General features: G+C 51.1%; 2 protein-coding genes and 1 pseudogene across 3 annotated transcripts; all 3 read left to right on the top strand.

Annotated features, from left to right (window-relative positions):
- Positions 1–370: 370 nt before the first annotated feature.
- Positions 371–6,566, top strand: Babam1 (BRISC and BRCA1 A complex member 1). The gene is made up of 9 exons (XM_032919536.1): positions 371–535; positions 924–1,273; positions 1,636–1,694; positions 2,344–2,464; positions 2,542–2,620; positions 4,071–4,095; positions 4,597–4,726; positions 4,843–4,929; positions 6,212–6,566. Exons 2-9 carry the CDS (start codon positions 974–976, stop codon positions 6,413–6,415), a joined length of 1,005 nt encoding a protein of 334 aa, XP_032775427.1. The 5' UTR covers positions 371–535; positions 924–973; the 3' UTR covers positions 6,416–6,566.
- A 1,538-nt stretch (positions 6,567–8,104) lies between these two features.
- On the top strand, positions 8,105–11,692 carry Ankle1 (ankyrin repeat and LEM domain containing 1). Of its 2 annotated transcripts, none has more exons than XM_032919524.1 (9): positions 8,105–8,187; positions 8,277–8,429; positions 8,808–8,913; positions 8,991–9,105; positions 9,389–9,862; positions 9,958–10,120; positions 10,715–10,874; positions 10,975–11,104; positions 11,281–11,692. In XM_032919524.1, the coding sequence occupies exons 1-9, from the start codon at positions 8,126–8,128 to the stop codon at positions 11,451–11,453; spliced, it is 1,536 nt and encodes a 511-aa protein (XP_032775415.1). In that variant the 5' UTR covers positions 8,105–8,125; the 3' UTR covers positions 11,454–11,692. The 2 variants fall into 2 exon arrangements, with proteins under 2 accessions (XP_032775415.1, XP_032775414.1); XM_032919523.1 differs by having other exon boundaries at positions 9,386–9,862.
- A 2,579-nt stretch (positions 11,693–14,271) lies between these two features.
- Positions 14,272–15,721, top strand: LOC116915098 (annotated as a pseudogene).
- Positions 15,722–21,332: the final 5,611 nt, after the last annotated feature.

Raw genomic sequence — 21,332 nt, 5'->3', positions numbered from 1 at the left:
TCGTCTTCGGGCCTCTGGAGTGTTGGGATGACAGGTGTGCGCCACCAGCTCGCATCGCGGAACTAGTGAATGAATACCAACCCAAGTCACATAAGTAACTGAGAGGGCCCTAGGCAAGCCCAAGCCAATTCCTACCCCGTCAATCATCAAATGGCCCCGCCCAGCTCAATCTCTTGTCCTATCACAGCAGAGGCCTTGAGAACCCTAGTGTGATTAAGCCGGAACTACAAATTCCTCTCAGTTTTGCTTCAGTTCACCACGGGTCACACCCACTCTCAATACTACCCCTCCCTCTTCAGCCCCATTCCAGCCCGTTACACTCCAAGCTACTAGAACGCCTCAGCCTATCAGCTTCCACGTCCTGAACTACATTTCCCAGAAGGCAGCACTTCCGGTAAGGAAGATGGCGGCTTCCTAGAGACCTGATTGACTGGCCCCGGTACCCAGGCTATAGAGTGGAACCTGCGGCGGTGTGAACGCGCGCGAACTTTGTGTCGCCGCGGTCTAACTTCGACCCGGCTTGCTGCAGCTTCAGGTTCGTTCTGCTTGAGAACTTGGGGGGGGGGGGCTTGAAGTCCCGAGACGCCACCCCGAGAAAGGCGCATCCTTTGCAAGGTTGGTCGGCTATTTGGGTTTCCTGTGTTTCCCCGAGAACCTGACCGGCGCCGCCTCAGGGGAAAAGGAGCTTTGGGAAGCTTCAACAGTGGATAAATCATATAGCTCTAGAGTTAGAGTCCAGCCTGGGCCACATGAAGCTGTCACAAACAAAAAGGAAAACGAACAAGCTGTTACTTCACCTGAGGGTGGTTCCTGGACACAGTGTCTTATGGTAGCATTCTGCAGCCTTCAGAACTCCTGTGCTGTAAGGGGCTCATGCCCAACTTCTGGCTTCCTTGTAACCAGTGTCTTTACAAACTCTTAAGGCAGGATCCTGGCTTCCACTATCCCCCCTCCATCCAACCACTCGGGAACTATGGAGGTAGCCGAGGCCAACAGCCCCACTGAGGAGGAGGAAGAGGAAGAGGAGGAAGAAGGAGAGGAGCCGATTTCAGAGCCCAGGCCTCACACTCGCTCCAATCCTGAGGGGGCTGAGGACCGGGCCATCGGGGCTCAGGCCAATGTGGGTAGCCGCAGCGAGGGCGAGGGTGAGGCAGCCACTGCAGATGATGGGGCGGCCAGTGTCCCGGGAGCTGGGCCCAAGCCCTGGCAGGTACCAGCACCAGCATCTGAGGTCCAGATTCGAACACCAAGGGTCAACTGTCCAGAGAAAGTGGTATGTGGGGATCTTGGCTGGAGATGGAGGGGATGGAGACCCTCAGACAGGCCACTCCTGCCTTGTGAGAGTCTCTAAGTTGCTGCCTCAATTTTCTACAGGTTCCATGAACATCACACACTTGGTAGCTTAAACGTCACCAAATTTAGATTCTTGTTTTTGTTTTTATTTTTATTTTTTTTATTTTATGGCATCTGGATTTCCATGCGCTACTAAAAACCCCCCCCCCTCCATTCTAGGCCGAGGCTCCACCCCTGAGCCACACCGCCAGCTCCTCTTGAGCTTTGCTGACTGGGTCCCGCCCAAGCTGTAATGGCTGTCTGGTTTGGTCCTGTATTCTCTGTCTTCTCTTTGTGTTTCAGATCATCTGTCTGGATCTTTCAGAGGAGATGTCTGTGCCAAAGCTGGAGTCCTTTAATGGGTACTGTGGCATTGAGTTTGGACATAGGCAACTCAGAATGCATAGGGTGATCCCCTCACACCAGGATCCAGGTGTCCATCACATTGACACTTCCAGAGTTGTGTCCTAGGCTTCTGTCCATATGTGTGACACTCTTAGGAGCCAACTGATCCTAGCTGGCCTCAAGGTGATGGGGTAGGCCACTGTCTAGCTCGTGAAGCTTTGTGTGTGCCCCTGGCACACCTGGGGTATCAGGTGTTACATCTGGACTGGCCTTGGCTCGGGAGCCAGTAGCACACACCTGCATCATAGCACTGGGAGATAGGGATGGAGAAGTTGGGAGTTCAAGGTCGACCTTGGCAATGCAGCTTGGGCTGTATGGCATGCTTGAGGCTATACACTACACAGTGAGTTTGAGGCTAACCTGGTGTGTATTAGGGCCCAGATCAAAAGTGGGTTTTCCCATATTAGAGCTGTGACTAGAAGCAGATCTTCCCACGTCAAATGATTTAATTAAGGAAGAAAAACCCCTCATAGGCATGCCCAGCCACTGGGGTTTTAGTTAATGCCAGGTGTTGTCTAGCATTAACAATCAACACTAACTGTCACGCTTGGCTATCCGCACCCTGCCGCTAGGAACTGACCTCTGTCACCCTGCCCTCCCTCCCAGGTCCAGAACAAACGCCCTGAATGTGTCTCAGAAGATGGTTGAGATGTTTGTGCGCACGAAACACAAGATTGACAAGAGCCACGAGTTTGCCTTGGTCGTAGTGAACGACGACTCTGCCTGGGTGAGCTGAGGAAGGGCAGGGGCCCTAGGGGACCTCAGGACCGGGAGCCTGGCCCTGAAGTCCTGGCTTCCCCACAGTTGTCTGGCCTGACCTCTGACCCACGTGAACTCTGCAGCTGCCTGTACGACCTGGAGACGGCATCCTGCTCCACATTCAGTATCCTTGTCGCTGTCCCCAGCCTTACTTCAGTGGCACTGTGGCGGGGGCTCAGTAGTCCTATGGGGTCCCTACAACATAGCCCAAGTCGTGCATCCAAAATCCGAAGCCATTAGATCCAAGTACAGATAGTTGTGAACCTTCATGTGGTTGCTGGGTTGAACTCAGGACCTGTGGAAGAGCAGCTAGTGCTCTTAACCGCTGAGCCATGTCTCCACTCTGCCCTATAGTTCTTTATTTTTCAATATTTATTTATCGAGATAGGGTCTTTCATTATGCAGCTGTCCTGGAACTCACTGTGGACCAGGCTAGCTTCATACTCACAGAGATCCACCTGTCTCTGCCCCCCAAGTGTTGGGGTTAAAGTCATGTGCCACCACTCCACATCAAATATGCAATTAATATATTTTTGAGACTATTTCTCATGTAGCCAAGGCTGGTCTTGAGTTCACAGTGTAGCTAAGGATGGCCCTGAGTTTCTGATTTGTCTGCCTCCACCTCCTAAAATGCTGGACTGACGTGTGCTGGAGAGTGTAGCATAGCTGTATGCTTGCTGAACAGCCGCTTTAGTAACTGAGCTACTAGCACCACAGTGACTGAACTACAAGTACCCTAGCAACTGAGCCGACGTCCCAGCAAACGGGGGATTTTGTCCAGTGAGATCACCAATGGAGTATTCCATGTATGACATTCTAGGCGGAGTCACATTCAAAACCCACCACAGGGAGGTGCTGGGGGTATAGGAATGTCTAGACTTTCAAAAACACAAAATCAGCACCACCAACAAGAAAAGGGAAACAGCAGGTAGCTGCCTGTTACACACAAGGATGCCAAACCCAGCTCCAGGCAGACCAGGCTCCATCGCTGGCATTGCTGGTGGGATAGGTGTCAGCAACAGGACTGAGCATGTAGCAGATGCACTCAGGGACCAGTATACACTTGCTGCTCTCTTTGGTTCTTTTTTTTTTGGAGCTGGGGACCGAACCCAGGGCCTTGAGCTTCCTAGGCAAGCGCTCTACCACTGAGCTAAATCCCCAACCCCACTTGCTGCTCTCTTAATGCTCATATTTGCCTGAGAAATCACAACCATGTTGCTCATTCTGTTGGCCCTAACATGCAGAATGCCTTCCCCTGTCCCCCAACCACCTGAGTTAAGGAAGCAGAGCTGTGGCAGGGCAGTGGAGCCCCAGAGGGCCTCCAGTGGGTTGAGGCCAGCATCCCCCTTTGTGGTGTGTGAGGGGAAGCAGGGTTAGCGGTGCAAGGTGAGGTGGGGTCACACAGCCTGTACCTGGGTTTCACACAGCCTGCACTGTGGGGTGTGTGTGTGTGTCACACAGCCTGTCCCTGGGGGTCACACAGCCTGCACCCAGAGGTGCCTATCATCTTCTAAGGTATAGGTCAGGGGATCCCCTGCCTCCAAGCTGGCACCTTGTCCTTAACATCCTCCCAGATTTGGAAGGTCTCTTCAGCCTCATGTAAGTGCTCATCCAGAGTGGGCATGGCCTTGGGTTCCTTCCCCACCAAGATGCTGACCACTTAAGGCCGTCCAGTGGGCGGGGCTTCAGGATAAGACCTGTGTCTAGCTGGGAAGCATGAATTGGTTTTTCCTTTGAGAATACTTTTGAAGAAGTCTTCTAAGTTTTTTCATTATGTCTTTACTTTGTGTGTGGGCATACATGACATGGTACACGTATGGAGGGCGGAGGGCAATTTGTGAGAGTCCTCTGCTTCTGTCTCGTGGGGCTCGTGCATTGAGCTCAGTCCCCAGGCATGGCCTCAGATGCCTTCAGCCCCACTTCCCTTTCTTGGCTTTCGTTTAACATGCACTGCCCCTAGGATCTTGGCCTGAGGAACTTGGCTGAGATGGGGATGCTAATGTCACATACAGGGCCCCATGGTGGCAGCTCCAGCTGCTGGGAGAGGGGTTTGGGCCAGGGTGGATGACAGCTGGGTATCGAGCCCTCCCCATTCTGTAGCCAGCAGAAGACTGAGCTGCCAGTCACAGAGAATGTGCAAACCATCCCACCCCCCTACGTCGTGCGCACCATCCTGGTCTACAGCCGCCCACCCTGCCAGCCCCAGTTCTCCTTGACTGAGCCCATGAAGGTGAGACTGGAGGGAAGGGGAGGGAAGGGAGGGCAGTGGTTAGACACCAAAGGGGACCTGTCAGGATCACAGAGACTGGGGTAAGCGCTCACCCACCTACCTCTCATCCACTGCAGAAGATGTTCCAATGTCCCTACTTCTTCTTCGACATCATTTACATCCACAATGGCACTGAGGAGAAGGAAGACGATATGAGCTGGAAGGTGAGATGTCACCATGGAGAATGGAGGAGACATCTTGAGACATCTGACTTGGGCCTGCCTCTCCTTGCCACTGAGCCAGTCATTTAGTCATTTAACAACCATTCTGTACATTTCCACTCTGAGCTGTTGGTGAGGACTGGGGAAGCCACTGCTCTGGCAGCCCAGGGAGCACAGTCAACCCTGCCATTCCAACCCTAGCACCCTGCCCTATCCCTGACATTACCCAGCTGTATCCTCCCCTCCCAACCCCTCCCAGGTCGTTCCTTCACCTATGAACTTGCTGTGTGACCTTGAGTGGAATCTAAAGTCTGTGAACTTGTAGGTCAGATAAAGGCACTTGCAGACAACCCTGAGGACCTGATTAAAACCAGGACCAGCATGATGAGAGGAGCGAACTGATGCCCCAAGATTGTACTCTGACCTCCACACCTACTCAACCCAGGCAGCCCCACACACCTGTGACTCCAGCCCCTTACCTGGAGTGAAGCCCCTGAAAGGCTGAGGCAGGGATTGTGATGTGAGGGTGTCCCTTCCAAGTGACTCTCTCTGCTCTAAACCTGCCAGGCTTCAGGTCTGGTCTCACAGTCTTCTTTGCAGCTGTTCACTAGTCTCAGGGGTTTTCTTTACTCTGCCAGGGAGGGGCCTGGTGCATCTGCTCAGTTTTAGGGACTTCCTGAAGCCATTTGAAGTTGTTAACCTTCCTGCTTCAGGAGCTTTTCTCCAGAATAGAATGTTTCAATCTCAGAGGAAACTGATATACAACAAAAGGCTAGCCTGTACTACAGAGTGAACCTTTTTTGAGGAAAGAGAAAACACCAAACCAGAGAAGAGTCCTCCTGTGGGGAGCTGCCCTTGGCCTCCCCTCTGGCTTAAAGCAGGGTCTCTTGTACTGCAGTTGTCCTGGCTGGCCTCTAGCTTCAGGATCTCCCCCCCAACCCCCACCCCGACCCTGCATGGAGAGTGCCAGGATCCTCCCACGCTGCATTGGGAGTTCCTCTGGTTTCAATGTGCCCTGCTGCATTGAGCTTTCCGCAGTAGTTTTGTATCTGAGCTGCCCCTGAGCCTCACACTGTGCTTGTAGAATGCTGGGAAGGAGCTCTTGGGTCCTGCTGCTTGGTTGGGTTAGGACAGTTACTGACTGCAATAGTTTGTGGCCTGGCCAACTCCTCTTTACCCCGCAGAACCTACTCTGGATGTCCCTTCCTCTTGGAAGGTCTCCAGAGACAGGGAGGGCCTGTAAGGGCCCATGCTCACTCTAAACAGCCTGCACTGCCTCCCGCAGGACATGTTCGCCTTCATGGGCAGTCTGGACACCAAGGGCACCAGCTACAAGTATGCAGTAGCACTTGCTGGCCCCGCCCTGGAGCTGCACAACTGCGTGGCCAAGTTGCTGGCCCACCCGCTGCAGAGGCCCTGCCAGAGCCACGCGAGCTATAGCCTGCTGGAAGAGGACGAAGAGGCCGGCGAGGGGGAGGCCACTGTGTGACAACTCCACACCGTCCCATGAGGAGAGAACCCACACCCTTGTCACTGGCACATGCTCAATCTCACACTGTCCACTGTAAATTCATTCTTCCTGGGACCATTTTTGTCATCGGAATAAAAGTCTGAGGCCCCAGAGCCTACCCTTGGTGTCACTGGGCTCACTGAGACTTGTTGCTCACGAGTCACAGGAAACAGGCACTGAACAAGGCAGTGGTGACTTCAGGCTCAGCTGTATCTGAGTGACCCTCAGGCTGGTGTTCACTGCACTGTCCAAACTCCTTCACCCTGCAGAACCCACTCCAGATGTCCTTTTCTCCAGAAGTCCTCCAGGGAGGGGAAAGAGCTGTTGTAGGTGGAATGGCATGGCTGCCATATTTGGGACCTCCTGGATACACAACAGTCCCAGCTCCAAGTGGAAAATGTGTTTGGGTGACACCTGTCACCCCCAGTCTCAGTACCCTGATCTGGTTGAACATGTGTAGCCATGTGGCCTCACCATAAGCAGTCGCCGCCTGGGGTTTTGGAACCCTGATGTCCTAGGCCAGGATAGGGCCATAGGGTTTACACCCTAGAAAAGGAAGGGAAACCCTGGAGCCCCTCAACCTCAGGTCAGGCCGGAGGCTCATCCTCTCCACCTTCTCCATTCATAGGAAACAAAACGGCAGTGGATGGGAGTTGGGCTCACATTGATATAGGAGGTGGGGACAGGAGGAGGCCAGTTCTAGGTCAGCAGGGGCTGCACGGAGAAGCACTGTACCGAACAGAGCATAAAAAATAGGGCAGGGGCCTATGATGGCTCAGCCATCAAAAGCATAAGCTGTACTTGCAGAACACCCTGATCCAGCTCCCACACCTGGTCTCACAATTCCACTTTCCAGGTATCCAATGCCCTCTTTCTGGTCTCCATGGGCAGCAGGCAAGCGTGGCACACAAACATGCAGTCAAAAACCACACACTTTAGTTAATTTGAAAAGGAGGTCAGCTTGACTAGGTGCTTTCGGGCCTCTGCATTTATCGGACACTTAGTGTTGAGCCCTGTCCTCCCATTTGCAAATAAGGAAAGTGAAGCTCTTTATAACTTTTATTTAATTAATTAGTGTGTGTATGAGTGTGTGTGCGCCCGTGCACGTGCAGGCTCGCGGTCCAGGCACACATGTGGATGTCATTCTATTTCCTCTTTTCAACTTGTGGGTTCTGGGAATTGAACCCAGGTCACTAGACTTGACAGCAAGCATCTTGACCTGCTGTGCTATCTCGCTGGCCCTCTCAAAGCTCTTCCCCATACAGCTATAGCTAACTCTGCAGGACTGAAAATGTGCCATGCTGTTCTTCGGGAGTCAAATCCCAGTACTCGGTCCGTTGGCTGAGACAGGAGGACGACACTAAAAGTTCTTGATCAGCTTGAGCTCCATCAGGGATACTCAGGAGTGTATTTTGTTTTGTTAAAGACAAAGAGAGGTTCCGCTCTTTATCCCCAGCTCGCCTGGAATCTGATGTAATCCTCCTGGCATCCCAGATGTGCCCACCAAATCTTGGAGACCCTCTGGTTTGCTCCGGACGACCTCGGCTCTCTCCCGAACCCGGCTAAGGGTGCAGCTTCACAATCCTAGCCCGCGTGGGCGGGGCCAGAAGCAGAGACAGGCGGGGCTGCGCGTGCGTAGACGGTTGCCGCGCGAATTTGAACTGCGGAGGGCGGTGACTCCTGCGGGACATGGCCGATGCTTCCTCCCTGTCCCTGCAACTGCTAGCAGCACTACGCGAGGAGGAGGCGCGGTGAGGGCAGCCCGGGCTGGGTCTTCCCCGACCTTCTGCTCCCTGGTTGGCCAGGAGGGCTGGGGTCTACCATGCTCGTCCTCCTTCAGGGCTGTGGAGAAGTTGCTGCGCCTCGGGGCAGACCCCAACTTGGTGCTGGACGATGGCGCGGCGGCGGTGCACCTGGCGGCCAGAGCGAGCCACCCGCGCGCCCTGCATTGCCTTAGAATGCTTCTGCGCTGGGGCGCGGACCCCAATGCTCGGTGAGGCGCGGCCCGTGTCACTGGGTGAGGTGGGTGTGACTCAGGGAACCAGCAGTGCTCGGCGTCAGGCTCCCGGGTCCGAGGCTTTCGGATCTAGGAGATGGAGATGTCTGCTTCCAAGGTCGGTGGGGAAAAGGTGTCGCATACCTGTCATTCCCGCACTCCTGAGACTGAGGCAGGAGGATGACCGTGAGTTACAGTCTCATCTTTCTCCTTACCCCAAGAATCTGAACATGGTAGTGGGCACCCGTCATCCTAGCACGAGGGACTGAGGCAGGAGGAGCCGGAGTTCAAGGCTAGCCTGGGCTATACGAGACTACCTGGGAAAGAAACCAACGCCTCACACCTCTCCTTTCTCTTTGGGGGTGGGGGTCCCAGGTCTGCGGAGGCGCTGACGCCCGTGCATGTGGCTGCCGCGTGGGGCTGTTGCAGTGCCTTGGAGTTGCTGCTGAGCAGAGGGGGTGACCCCACACTGCGGGACCAGGTCAGTACCCCCGCGCAGGAACACATGGGTGGTGGGAGGGTGGGCATGTGCGCCCCCTGCTGACTGTGACTGCACAGGACGGGCTCAGGCCCTTGGACTGGGCACTACAGCAGCAACATCACAATTGCGCACGTGTGCTGCGGGAGCTGGACACGCCCACCCGAAAGCCGAATGAGACCCCAGAGCCCACAGGTGAGAGGAGCTGATGGGATGCACCGGACTACCACACTGCGGGGTCCAGTTTTGTATGTAAATCTATCATGTCAATCACTACCCGTGGTCTTATCAGTCACATGGCTATCATGTCAATCACCTGTCAATCATCTGTCACCTATATCACTTATCATGTCCATATCATATCTGTTTATATCTGTGCTTTATCTGATTACTTATTCATACATTTATACATTAGAGAGGTTTCATGTAGCCCAGGGTAGCCTTGAAACCAACACACACCAAGGACCTGATTTAGCAGGGTCTCCTGGAGCCTCGCAGGACTCGAAGTTGCACATGCATAGAGCTGAGCTGGAAGTGGAGCCCGTGGAGGTGGCTGTGCAGCCCCAGAGCCCTGAGGCCACTGAGAGCTCGGACTACAGCAGCGATGCCTCATTTGTCACCGCAGTGGAGGACTCTCTGCAGCCCAGGCGCCCTGGGGGGATATGCGAGCTCATGGCCAGCCTGTGGGTAACCCGTGGGGCCGCGTCAGCTGGGGAGGGGGCACCCAACTGCCAGTCACAGGCCCTGACATTGACCGAAAAGTCCACGGACAAACCCTTACTGCTTGGTGATGGGGATCTGGGAGCCTTGCACCCCCATGGCTCCGTTCCCCCAATGTCCGACCTGCAGCTCCTTCAGGCCCTCCGGGCTCTGGGCTATAGCCCTGGACCTGTCACACCTTTCACCCGAGGACACTACCTGCGGCGGCTGCAGGAAGCCCAGGCTAGCCCTGGTGAGTCCTTAGGTGGTGGTGTTTGGAGTCTGGCTACGCTCCTGGAATCCTTTGTCCTCGGTTCTGACTCAGTTTCCCCTTCCCAACTGATGCAGGGCATAGCCCAGAACTGGCAGAGGCGCTAAGGACGGGTACCGTCCCTGACTGCCAGGTGGATGAGGCAGCCCTGGCTCAGCACTTTCAGCGGCCGGATCCGTCGAGGAAGTGGCGGGAAGGCATTACAAAGTCTAGTTTTACATATCTACTTCTCGACCCCAGGTGTGGTGAGAGAAAAGCCGTGGGTGGGCCTGAGGTTAGAGGATGACTGCTGAGCAAAGCCTAGCTCTGCAAGTTCCATCCAGGATGGGTGGGGGAAGGGCTACCCTTTGCTGGAGGAGGTTTCTGCCTCCTCCATCTCATGGTTTAAAGATCAGACTGTGATCTGAGGGCAGGGTTGTAGCATCCAACTCAAAACAACAAAGCAAACCCCAACCGACAGTGGGTATTCGTTTTCCATTCACTGTGTGTGCCTAGGGAAGGGGTTAGCCCTCTCTGTTTACCGCCTCCTTTAGAAATGGTGTTGAGGATCAGTTCTAGCTGTGAGTACTCATTTTATGGCTTATAAAATAGGGTGTCCTGGATGTGGGCACACTGGCTGTTTGCACCCCCTGCCATCACCACCCACCTCCTTTTCACATTGTATTCTTTGTGCATGGGACTGTGTGCATGGACATACACGCTGGGGTTCATGTGGAGGTTAGAGGACCACTTGTGGAAGTCGGTTCTCTTCTGTCATGTGGGTCCCAGAGATGGAACTCAGGTGATCAGGGTGGCAGCAAATGCCTACATCCTCTGAGCTACTCTGTACCCCAGGCTGACGAAGGACCTGCCTGCCCGAGCCTCTTCCCTCACGCTGGCCCAGTGTCTGCAATGTTTTGTGCGAGCCATCTTCTATGTGGGCAAGGGGACCCGTGCCCGGCCAGATGCCCACCTCTGGGAAGCCCGTGGCTACCATGACCAGCCAAGGAAACAGGTGGGGCATGAAAGACAGGGTCGGGGCGTGTCGGCCAGCCTTCAGGCCTGGGAGGGAAGATGGCTTAGGATCCCAGCTGTAATCCGCCCATACCCCACAGGTCTGTCCCAAGATCCGCCGGATCTTAGACATCTGGGATAGTGGCCGGGGCATCATCTCTCTACACTGCTTCCAGCATGTGGTGGCCGTGGAGGCGTACACGCGGGAGGCTTGCCTGTTGGATGCCCTAGGTAGGGGTCTGGCTTGCAGAGCTGAGATAACACGAAAGGTGTCTGCGCTATGAATTCCTCTTCCTCTTCCTCACTGTCCATTCATGTATTCATTCACTCATGCAGTTACTGAGCGCCAAGGATGGTGGAGGGGCTGGGGCAGAGATCACTCCTGTTCCTTCCACTTATTTCACCAGGTCTCCAGACACTGACCAATCAGAAACAGGGGCACTACTACGGAGTAGTTGCCCATTGGCCACTTCCTCGGCGTCGGCGATTGGGCGTATACCTGCTACAGCGTGCTCTGCTGGTCTTCCTGGCTGAGGGGGAGAGAGAGCTGAGGCCACAGGACATTCAGGCTCGAGGCTGAGTGCTGAGGATGTGACTGTGAATCCTGAGCCATCAAGGTGTCTTGAGTGTCCCAGTGGCGGATCCCTGACTGCCGTGCCCAGTTTTAGCTTCAGAGGACTGTGTTTTCGTGTGTGTGTGTGTGTGTGTGTGTGTGTGTGTGTGTGTGTGTGTGTGTGTGTGGTGAATATGTGACAGTGTGTCTTATTTGGGATCCATGGTGACAGTGGGTCTCACTGGGGATCCATGATGCTTCTGGAAGAGTACTGAGCTCCCCATCATGGGAGGCAAACAAGCAGAGGAGCAGAAGGTATTCTGGAGCACCAGACGCACACACCTTTAATCCCAGCACTAAGGAGGCAGAGACAGGTGGAGCTCTGAGTTCAAGGCCAGCCTGGTCTACAGAGTTGAGTTCCAGTGCAGCCAGGGAGCACACAGAGAAACTCTGTCTCCAAAACCAAACCAAAAAACAAAAACAAAACCCAAAAGCAAGACAGTACTCTGAATTACTACGTTGTGTCCATGTCTCATCTTCTGATGCAAGGAAGAGCTGGAGAGAGACTGGTAGTGGTGGTCCATCACCCCTGCCTTTGGGAAGCTGAGGCAGGAGGATTGCTAGTTGGAGGGCAGCCTGGGCATCTGAAAATGGAAATTGACATTTCTCTTTGGTGGTAGAGTCCTTTTCCTGTGGCTGTCCACACACCAGGTGGAGACCAGGGTCCCCACTGTGTTCTCAGGAGCACATCTTAGATGAAACAGTTCCAAACTGACTGGGGGAGTGTGCACTCACATGTCAGGAGTGCCCCTGCACACTGGGGGTGTGTACACACTCACATGTCACTAGTGCTCCTGAACACTGGGGGAGTGTGTACACTCACAACCCCTGCACACTGGGGGAGTGTGCGCGCACATGTCACAAGTGCCCCTGCACACTGGGGGAGTGTGCACACTCACATGTCAGGAGTGCCCCTGCACTATCTCTTGTAAAATGAATCATTTAATATAAGGGTGATTAGCACATTCATCTGGCAGCTGTATTTCTTCACCTTTGGTAGTCCCCAAAAAACCACATGAAGAAGCCAAGAGTTATTTCAAGCCATATTTCACTACTGGGCGGATAAGTGATCTCTAATATCCCTATACTAATTGATTATCACCCAATCATGGATCCCGTGATACTTGTGTATTATTATTGATCTGGCTCTTTGAGCTTCTGGTGTTTTTTTGTTCTGTTTTATAAAAGATTTATTATGTATATATAATATTCTGTCTGCATGTACACCTACCTGCACACTAGAAGAGGGCATCAGATCCCATTACAGATGGTTGTGAGCCACCATGTGGTTGCTGGGATTTGAACTCAGGAGCTCTGGAAGTGCATCCAGAGACATCTCCAGCCCCAACACAGGAGATTCATGACCTAAGCATTACAACAATGTATCAGGATTGAGAAACGATAGATCATTTGAATAAGTACACAGTCCCTATATAGAGCCCTATCCTCTCCCATGACTTTTAGGAAAGCGCTCAGCAGGATCTGTGAGCACACCAGGAAGTCCTATTTGCTATCTACCCTCCAGTCCCACCCAGGAGGATGCCCAAGATGGCCTGTCACCCTCCCAAGGTATTCACTCACTCACTCAACATCTATTAAGAACCTATAATATGCTCAGAACTTCTTGACCTTGGCTCTTATGTCACTTGGTCATTGCTATGGGGGCATCATCTATGTTGTAGAGTGCTGGACAGCGTCCTTGGGTCCCCACATCCTCCGCAGGATGCCAGGGAAGCTCTGCCCACCTTGCCCAGAAGGCTGCCCACCTGTCTTGGGCCACATCTCCCTGGAAGCCCCATTGAGAAAGAACAGTCCCTCTCCAGGTGCTCAGACAAAGGCCAGATAACACGCCCACAGGAAGCACAACCATCCGAGGCCACACTATCCAGCTGGAAGTCCCACTGAGAACAGTCAGTCCCTCTTCAGAGTGCCCAGGTGACTGCCCTGTCCTGGCAAAGGCCATTCACCCATTGACTATGCCCATTCATAAACTGTACCTGCATAAATTGAGCCCAATGAAGCTCGCTGCCCAGAAACCATGCTCATCCATAAATGAGGAGTGGAGGAGACCTTGTCCCCTGGATTCTTCACACACTTCAGGCCATGACTTCTGGCTGCTATGTCTCGGGCTCTCCTGGCTGCTGCTTCATCAGGGGTGGCTTTAAAAAACCAGCAAAACCGTTGCAAGTGCTAGTGAAGGCTAATTGTGATTGATTCCTAGGCCATCTCTCCCCCAACCCCCGCCACACACACACACCCTCTAAAAAACCCAAGCTTTCTCTGTGTACCCCTGGCTGTCCTGGAACTCAGTCTGCCTCCTGAGTGCTGGGATTAAAGGCATGCACTCCTGGCTCCAGCTCAGTTGTGGTTTTAAAGATTTATTTATTTATTTTCTATGAATACACTGTAGCTGTCTACAGACAAATCCAGAAGAGGGCATCAGATCCCATTACAGATGGTTGTGACTCACAATGTGGGTGCTGGGAATTGAACTGGGTCCTCTGGAAAAGCAGTCAGTGCTCTTAACCACTGAGCCATCTCTCCAGCCCATTGAGCCATCTCTGCAGCACCAGCTCAATTTTTTTTTTCTCGGAGCTGGGGACCGAACCCAGGGCCTTGCGCTTGCTAGGCAAGCGCTCTACCACTGAGCTAAATCCCTAACCCCACTGAGCTAAATCCCCAACTCCTCAAATTTTTTAAAAAAGATGTATTTATGAGTACAGGGCCTGGGCGGGCTGAGAGGCGCGGGTTGAATAGTCTCGTTCCAAGTTTGGAGAGAGGAGAGGTCTCAGACCTTGCTTCCCTCAAGCCGCAAGGCGGGAGGAGGGAGAAGAGAAGATCGCAGCATCTGGGGAGAACCCAGACAGCCAGACAGAGCTCAGGCTTTCTGAACTAGGATTGTATGATGTGCCTGGGAAAGGCAGGAGCGACTGCGACCCGGCTGCTCTTGACTAGCGAGGGAAGTCGGAGGCGGCAAAGGGCGGGGTGGGAGTGGGGGACGACCTGACGCAAGATGGCGAGTAAAGAGATGTTTGAAGATACTGTGGAGGAGCGTGTCATAAACGAAGAATATAAAATCTGGAAGAAGAATACACCGTTTCTGTATGACCTGGTTATGACCCATGCTCTTCATTGGCCAGTGCTGGGCACTCATACATCTGATGAGCAGAATCATCTGGTGTATGATATCAAGTTCATATTCCCAATGATGATGCGCAGTTTGATGCTTCCCATTGTGACAGTGACAAGGGAGAATTTGGTGGCTTTGGTTCTGTAACAGGAAAAATTGAATGTGAAATTAAAATTAATCACAAAGGAGAAGTAAATCGCGCTCGTTATATGCCACGGAATCCTCACATCATTGCCACAAAAACGCCATCTTCTGACGCTTTCGGTTTTTCACTATACAAAACACCCTGCAAAAAACAGATCCAAGTGGAGAAGGTAATCCTGATGTTAGATTGAGGGGTCACCAAAAGGAAGGCTATGGTCTTTCCTGGAATTCTAATTTGAGTGGACATCTGAGTGCATCTGATGACCATACTGTCTGCCCCTGGGATATAAATGCAGGACCCAAAGGAAGGCCAGATTGTGGATGCTGAAGCAATCTTTGCTGGTCGATCAGCTGTTGTAGAGGATGTGGCCTGGCATCTGCTGCGTGAGTCCTTGTCTGGATCTGTTGCTGATGATCAGAAACTTATGACACGGGACACCAGATCCAATACTACTTCTAAGCGGAGCCATTTGAGCCTCTGCAGAGGTCAACTGCCTCTCATCCAAGCCCGATAGGGAGTGCATTCTAGCAAATGGCTCTGCAGAGAAGACTGTAGCTTCATGGGACCTGCGCGATCTGAAACGAAAGCTCCACACCTTGGAATCCCATAGGATGAGATTTTTCAGGTCCATCGGTCTCCACATAATGAAACTATTCTGGCTTCAAGTGGTGCTGATCGCAGCCTGGATGTGTGGGATTTAAGTAAAATTGGAGAAGAACAATCAGCAGAAGATGGGTCTCCAGAGCTCCTGTCTATTCACGGAGGACACACTGCCGAGATTTCTGACTTCAGTGAACCTTGGGTCATTTGCCCTGTGTCTGAAGATAACGCCGTGCAGACATGGCGAATGGCTGAAAATATTTACAGTGATGAAGAGTCAGATGTCACGACAGCGGAACTGGAGGGGCAAGGATCTTAAACCCAAAGTATGAGTTGTTTCTATTAAAGATTTTTTTATTTTATTTATATGAGTACACAAGCTGGGAATTGCCTTGGATTCAACTGTCATTTTCTCAAACTTTTAAGTGCTTGCTCAAGCTCCCAAATATGTGAGGATAACTTTTACACCTTTTCCTTCCAACACTTCTTGGTTGGCTTTGCAGAAATAAAGTATATATATATATATATATATATATATATATATATATATGTATGTATATGTTTTGTCTTCATGTGCACACAGAGGAGGGCATTGTATCCTATGGGACTACAGTTACAGATGGTTGTAACCCACCATGTGGGTGCTGGGAATTGAATTGGGTCCTCTTAACCACTGAGCCAGCTCAACTCCAAATTCTTTTTTCTTTTTTTTCGGAGCTGGGGACCGAACCAGGGCCTTGCGCTTGCTAGGCAAGCGCTCTACCACTGAGTTAAATCCCCAACCCCTTCAACTCCAAATTCTTAATGTCACCGGAACTAGCAAGAGTCCACAGTAGCCACAGGGACCCAGGGTCTCTCATTGCTGGCCTAGCATGCAGGAGGCTTTGGGAGTACGGGGGTAGAGTAGCGGGGAAAGGAGAGGAGGAAAGTTGTGATCGGTAAGAATGCCGGGCTAGCCTGAGCTTCCAGGCCAGCCTGAGCTACAAAAACATTGGGTGTGTGGTGAGTGTCCTTAGGGGCTGCCCTCCAGTTATTAGGGGTTTTTTTTTGGAAAATATTTTGGGTACCTGTCGCTGGTGGAGCAGGCCTGCGGTCCTGCAGGTGAGTCAGGAGTTCAAGGCCATGTTCAGGAGGATGTGGTGTGTCACCTTCAGATATGTATGATTCAGTAAATAAAGCCAGAAGGCTGTTGGACTAACTCCGTGCTAAGTACCAGCCAGTCACATTCACGTCGCATGAAGCCTTCGGTGCCAGGCTTCCCTTCTGCTTTACCTGCATTTGGGGTCAGTGGAGCCTCCTGGAAGTCCTGGCCAGGGGTTCAGGACTGAGGACGTGACCTGCAGCAGGGTGTTTGGCAGCCTCAGCTCTCACTTAGGAGGGGGGCTGGCTGTGTTGTCATGTGTGTATGGTGCACACACATGCCCATGATCCTGTGTCTTCCTCTCCTGGTGTGGGTGAACTTGTGGATACGTTTGCTGGACAGGTAGTGAGCTCCCTGTGGGAGTGGTGGTGGAGAGAAGAAGGCACCACACCCTGGTCTTGTAGGAAGTATTTTAGTCTTGCCCGTTGCTGTGAAGAGATCCCCTAGCTAAGGCAGGTGTGAGGGGGAAGGAAGGGTTATGTTGGCTCACAACGATAGGCTACAGTCTATGGTTTCAGGAAAATCAAAGCAGGAACCTCTACTGCAACGTCATACTCAAAAATAGAGAAGGCAGGGCCCATGGAGCTCAGCCTAGGCTAGCTTTCTCTGTGCTTACACTATTCTAAGTCCTGCCTAGGGAATGTGCTACCCACAGTGGGCTGGGGCAACCAACAATCAAAACAATGCCCCATAGGCATGCCCATCTTCACCCTGATCTAGATAATTTCTCATTAAGTCAGTTCTGGCCAGTCATGGTGGTGTATGCCTTTGATCCCAGCATTTGGGGAAGCAGAGGCAGGTGGATCTCTCTGAGTTTGAGGCCATCGTGGTCTACCGAGTGAGATTCAGGACAGCCAAAGCTAAACAGAGAAAGCCTGTATTGGCTGTAAATGGCTGGAGGGATGGCTCAGTGATTAAGAGCACTGACTGCTCTTCCAGAGGTCCTGAGTTCAATTCCCAGCAACCACATGGTGGCTCACAGCCATCTGTAATGGGATCCGATGCCCTCTTCTGGCCTGCAGTATTGTGCACTAGGGTCTTTATCTCAAGCTTGAGTTCAGACTCACCACTGACCCTGATGTTGCAGGATGGCAGGGCAAAGCCCGGAGGCCTCGGCAGACAAGGTTTTATAGGAAATGGTGAGCAAGCGACAGGGTTTCCAGTCTGGCAGGCATCTAACTGAACGACTATTGTTCTTGGTTCTTTTTTTTTTTGGAGCTGGGGACCGAACCCAGGGCCTTAGTGCTTCCTAGGCAAGCGCTCTACCACTGAGCTAAATCACCAACCCCCTGAACGACTATTGTTAAGCCCACAGGTGGATGCTCTGAAGCAAGACCGTGACCAATCACAAATGGTCTGAAACTACCAGCCAATCCTGATTGGCTGTTGCTAGGGTGTAGCTAGGAAGTAACTCTGGAGTATGGGCAGAGACGAGTTGCGCGGTTCTTTACTGGATCCTGGAACTTAGGTGCAGCTTGGGTTCAGGTGCAGGTCAAGTTCTCTGCCCCTTTTCTTTTCAAATGGAGGCCAGTCCCAAGATGGAGAAGGTTTGGCCTCTCAGTAGGTACACATGCAGACAGAAAATATATATAATCAAATAAAGAAGTCTTTAAACAAGAAACAAAAAAACCCCAAAGGCTTCCCAGGTAAGTATAGGTTGCTGCAAGCGGACATTTAAAGCTAACCATGAGAGCGAGAAGACAAAGCTAAACACTCCTGCTCAAGCCCAGCCTTGGGAGACTGTGCTACAAAGTAAATGTTTTTGTACCCTTGCTCCCAAATAATGGACTTGGAGGTTTATTAACAAGATGGCAGCCCTAGGGGTTGGGGATTTAGCTCAGTGGTAGAGCGCTTGCCTAGCAAGCGCAAGGCCCTGGGTTTGGTCCCCAGCTCCGAAAAAAAAGAAAAGAAAAGAAAAGAAAAGAAAAGAAAAGAAAAAAAGATGGCAGCCCTAACTGGGCAAATAATCACCTATTCTAACCTTATCCGTAGCTTGTCCACTTCCCAGGCATGTAGTCTCTTACCTTCAATTGGAGTCTTGTCCAGGCTGGTTCTGCTCCATATGGCCTCTCTGCACCCTTTCTTCTCTCTTTCTCTGATCTCTTTGGGACCCCCTCACTGGGCTCAGATGTCCCGCCTCTGTCCTCTCCTGCTCAGTCATAGGCTGATCAGCTCTTTATTAACCAATCAGAGGTATGGGGCAAGTAGAACTGTGTCACCAGCCAGAAAAACTGGTAAGGTTGAGCAGATTAAGGAACTCTGTCAATTCTCATCATTGAGAACGGTAGGGTTTGAATCTACTCCTGACTGGGTTCCTGTCCTGGAGCATGCGACCACGACGCCCCACTAAGAGGACTATGACAACTACTGGTCATGTAGCATTGATACCCAGAGTTCTCTATGCTAAGGAGGAATCTAGATGAACCTGGAGGGCTTAGCCAATAAGCTTCCCTTCCCAGGCTTTCCTTCCTGCAAAAGGTATTTAGTCTCTGGTTCACCCTGAGTGAGCTGTGTGCATCCTTTTCTGCTGTGAATGAACAGTTTAGACAAACAAGGACTGTCTCCTTCACCAAGGAGTACCATGGGTTGGGGGGGGGCTTTGCCATACAGAGCTACACCTAAGGCCCCCACAAAAGGCCTCTCCACTCCTAGCACTCACCCCAGCTAAGTTGGACACACCCCTCCACCCCTGGTCCATGGCCTGTTCCAAACTCCTCACTGTCCTCAGTGGTGTCTGAGTACACAGGAGAATGGCAGCCCATTTTCAATGGGCTTTGTGGATCCCAGTGGCATCTGGGTGCACAGAAGTTTGAGAACCACAGCTTCTGTCCCAATCTGAGCCATTTCTCACCTGGAGAAACATGAACTGGGACCCCTATCTGAGGCTGCGTTTTGACTCCCCTGAGTTGTGTGACAGTGCCAGTTGTAGCTAGATCCCTGCACAGAAATCAAGATCTAAATAACAGTGCCCGGTATCCCCAACATCTACCCTTTTCAGTCCAATAAACGTCTCTTTATCCAACAAGAATAGCAGTTACAAGAACTACCAGGAGAGATTACATTCATGATGTCCAGTCCATTAGTATTTGGAAACCTTGGGTAAATTACTATCTATTCTGCCTTGGTGAGTTTAAAGTTCTATGCCTAAATCACTTTCTACCGTAACTTTCATTATCAACCTAAAAGTCTTTTTATACTTTAAAACATTTTCTTAAAAAAAATACATTTTCTTAAATCCTAAACGACCTAAGCTTAATTGTAACACTGTAACTATTCAGTCTTCAACCCCATCAAAGATCTGAGAGAGAATAAATATTCCATGAATATGCAGGAAGCACAGAAGAAGCAGCTTCTAAAATTATAGAAATGACAGAGAAAGCTGGCTGCCCCGACAGTTCCCCAGAATCTCTCTGAGTCATTACAGCATTGGCTTTGACTTTCTGGCCCAGAATAGCTGACAGACATTGTTTGTGAAGCAGGAATTATGAAGGACTGTTTACCTCGCTTTGTCAAAGCTTGGTAGTCAACTTCTCTGAGTCTTATTTGTCGAGTGTAGACATCATTTTGTCTGCAGTTGAAGCAAGGGCAGCTGGATACAGAGAAGCAAATTCCATACAGAGGTTCTTCAATGTTCATCAGTTTTAAGTACAGTGGGAACTGACACCTTCTCTGTCAAAAGGCCTTTTATCAATAAAACATCTTTAAATGCCATATTCTGCAGATCTCTGAGGTTTTTGAAGGCCACCTATCTATAGTGTATTTGAATAGGCAAATAGTGCTTGTTTCTAACTATTTACTATCTGTTCAACCTAGGAAACGCCTTTATATAATCGACTAACTAGTATCGAACACAAGCATGAATTTTATTAACTAACTACTAACTTGCATTATCCTAAAGAGTTTGTAATAGCAGCTTTCATAAGGATTAGAACTTAACATTGCATTTCTAGGAATTACATAGGTATCATACCTTAAACAAGAGTTGAAACATACATACACACACACACACACACACACACACACACACACACACACACACATATTATGTTGTAACAAAATATAATCTTAAATTAGTATGAATATACAAAGTCTATACCTGAAGTGGAAACTTGAGGGTTCTTTGGAAAGTGAGTTGTGTTGAACGGTGTTTTGTGGGGCAAACACATGAAGAAGTGTTTTCCTGAAGTGGACACAGGTAAAAGACTAAAGCAGACTTGTGAAGGGATGTTTTGCTGAAGCAAACAAAGGATATTCTGCTAAAGCAAGCACGTGAAAGGACATGTGATGAAGGATTCTTTGCTAATGTGAGGTCTGAGTTGGACCACTTCCAGGACATCTTGAATGAAACCCACAGAGGCAGTGATCAATGCAATAGCGAGAGGAATTTAATTCCAACATGTCGGGGTCGTCCCACTTCAAGGGGAGACGACCCTGAGCAGACTCTAACAGAGAGTTTATACCTTGCAAACAATTGGGACAGAATTCAAACAATTGGGGCAGAATTTGTGCAACAGTAACTAGGCAGGGTACTATGTGCATGTGGTGGAGCGAAACTACTTTCAGATTGGACTCAGTGTACTATTTAAGACTTTCTTAATGGGGGAGGTGTCAGTTGGAAGCCACAGGTAGCTTTGTGTGACAGTTTGGCTTGTAGCTGTCTCAGGAATTAAACCAGCTTTTTTCTTCCTGGAAGGGAGGGGTCCTTGTGCTCGGAGGTTCGTGGTGAGAATTTTCTCGCTTGCCCCAACTCTGGCCCTTTCACTAACAGCACACATATACTGTCTGCCTTACACTGCATAGCTGAGCTGCACTTGTTGGGACTCCATAGAG

The sequence above is a fragment of the Rattus rattus genome, chromosome 13 (genome assembly GCF_011064425.1).
Source record: "Rattus rattus isolate New Zealand chromosome 13, Rrattus_CSIRO_v1, whole genome shotgun sequence".
Taxonomy (NCBI): domain Eukaryota; kingdom Metazoa; phylum Chordata; class Mammalia; order Rodentia; family Muridae; genus Rattus; species Rattus rattus.
Note: the sequence above shows the minus strand (reverse complement) of the source record. Positions and strands in the feature narration are given on the sequence as shown.

Excerpts from the sequence above, each read along its gene's own strand:
- Babam1 (XM_032919536.1), top strand. The coding sequence starts at position 974 with ATGGAGGTAGCCGAGGCCAACAGCCCCACTGAGGAGGAGGAAGAGGAA. Across the intron at positions 4,096-4,596 it reads GAAGGTCTCTTCAGCCTCAT|CCAGCAGAAGACTGAGCTGC; the intron begins GTAAGTGCTCAT and ends CCCATTCTGTAG. Across the intron at positions 4,930-6,211 it reads AAGACGATATGAGCTGGAAG|GACATGTTCGCCTTCATGGG; the intron begins GTGAGATGTCAC and ends TGCCTCCCGCAG.
- Ankle1 (XM_032919523.1), top strand. The coding sequence starts at position 8,126 with ATGGCCGATGCTTCCTCCCTGTCCCTGCAACTGCTAGCAGCACTACGC. Across the intron at positions 8,430-8,807 it reads GGCGCGGACCCCAATGCTCG|GTCTGCGGAGGCGCTGACGC; the intron begins GTGAGGCGCGGC and ends TGGGGGTCCCAG. Across the intron at positions 8,914-8,990 it reads ACCCCACACTGCGGGACCAG|GACGGGCTCAGGCCCTTGGA; the intron begins GTCAGTACCCCC and ends GTGACTGCACAG.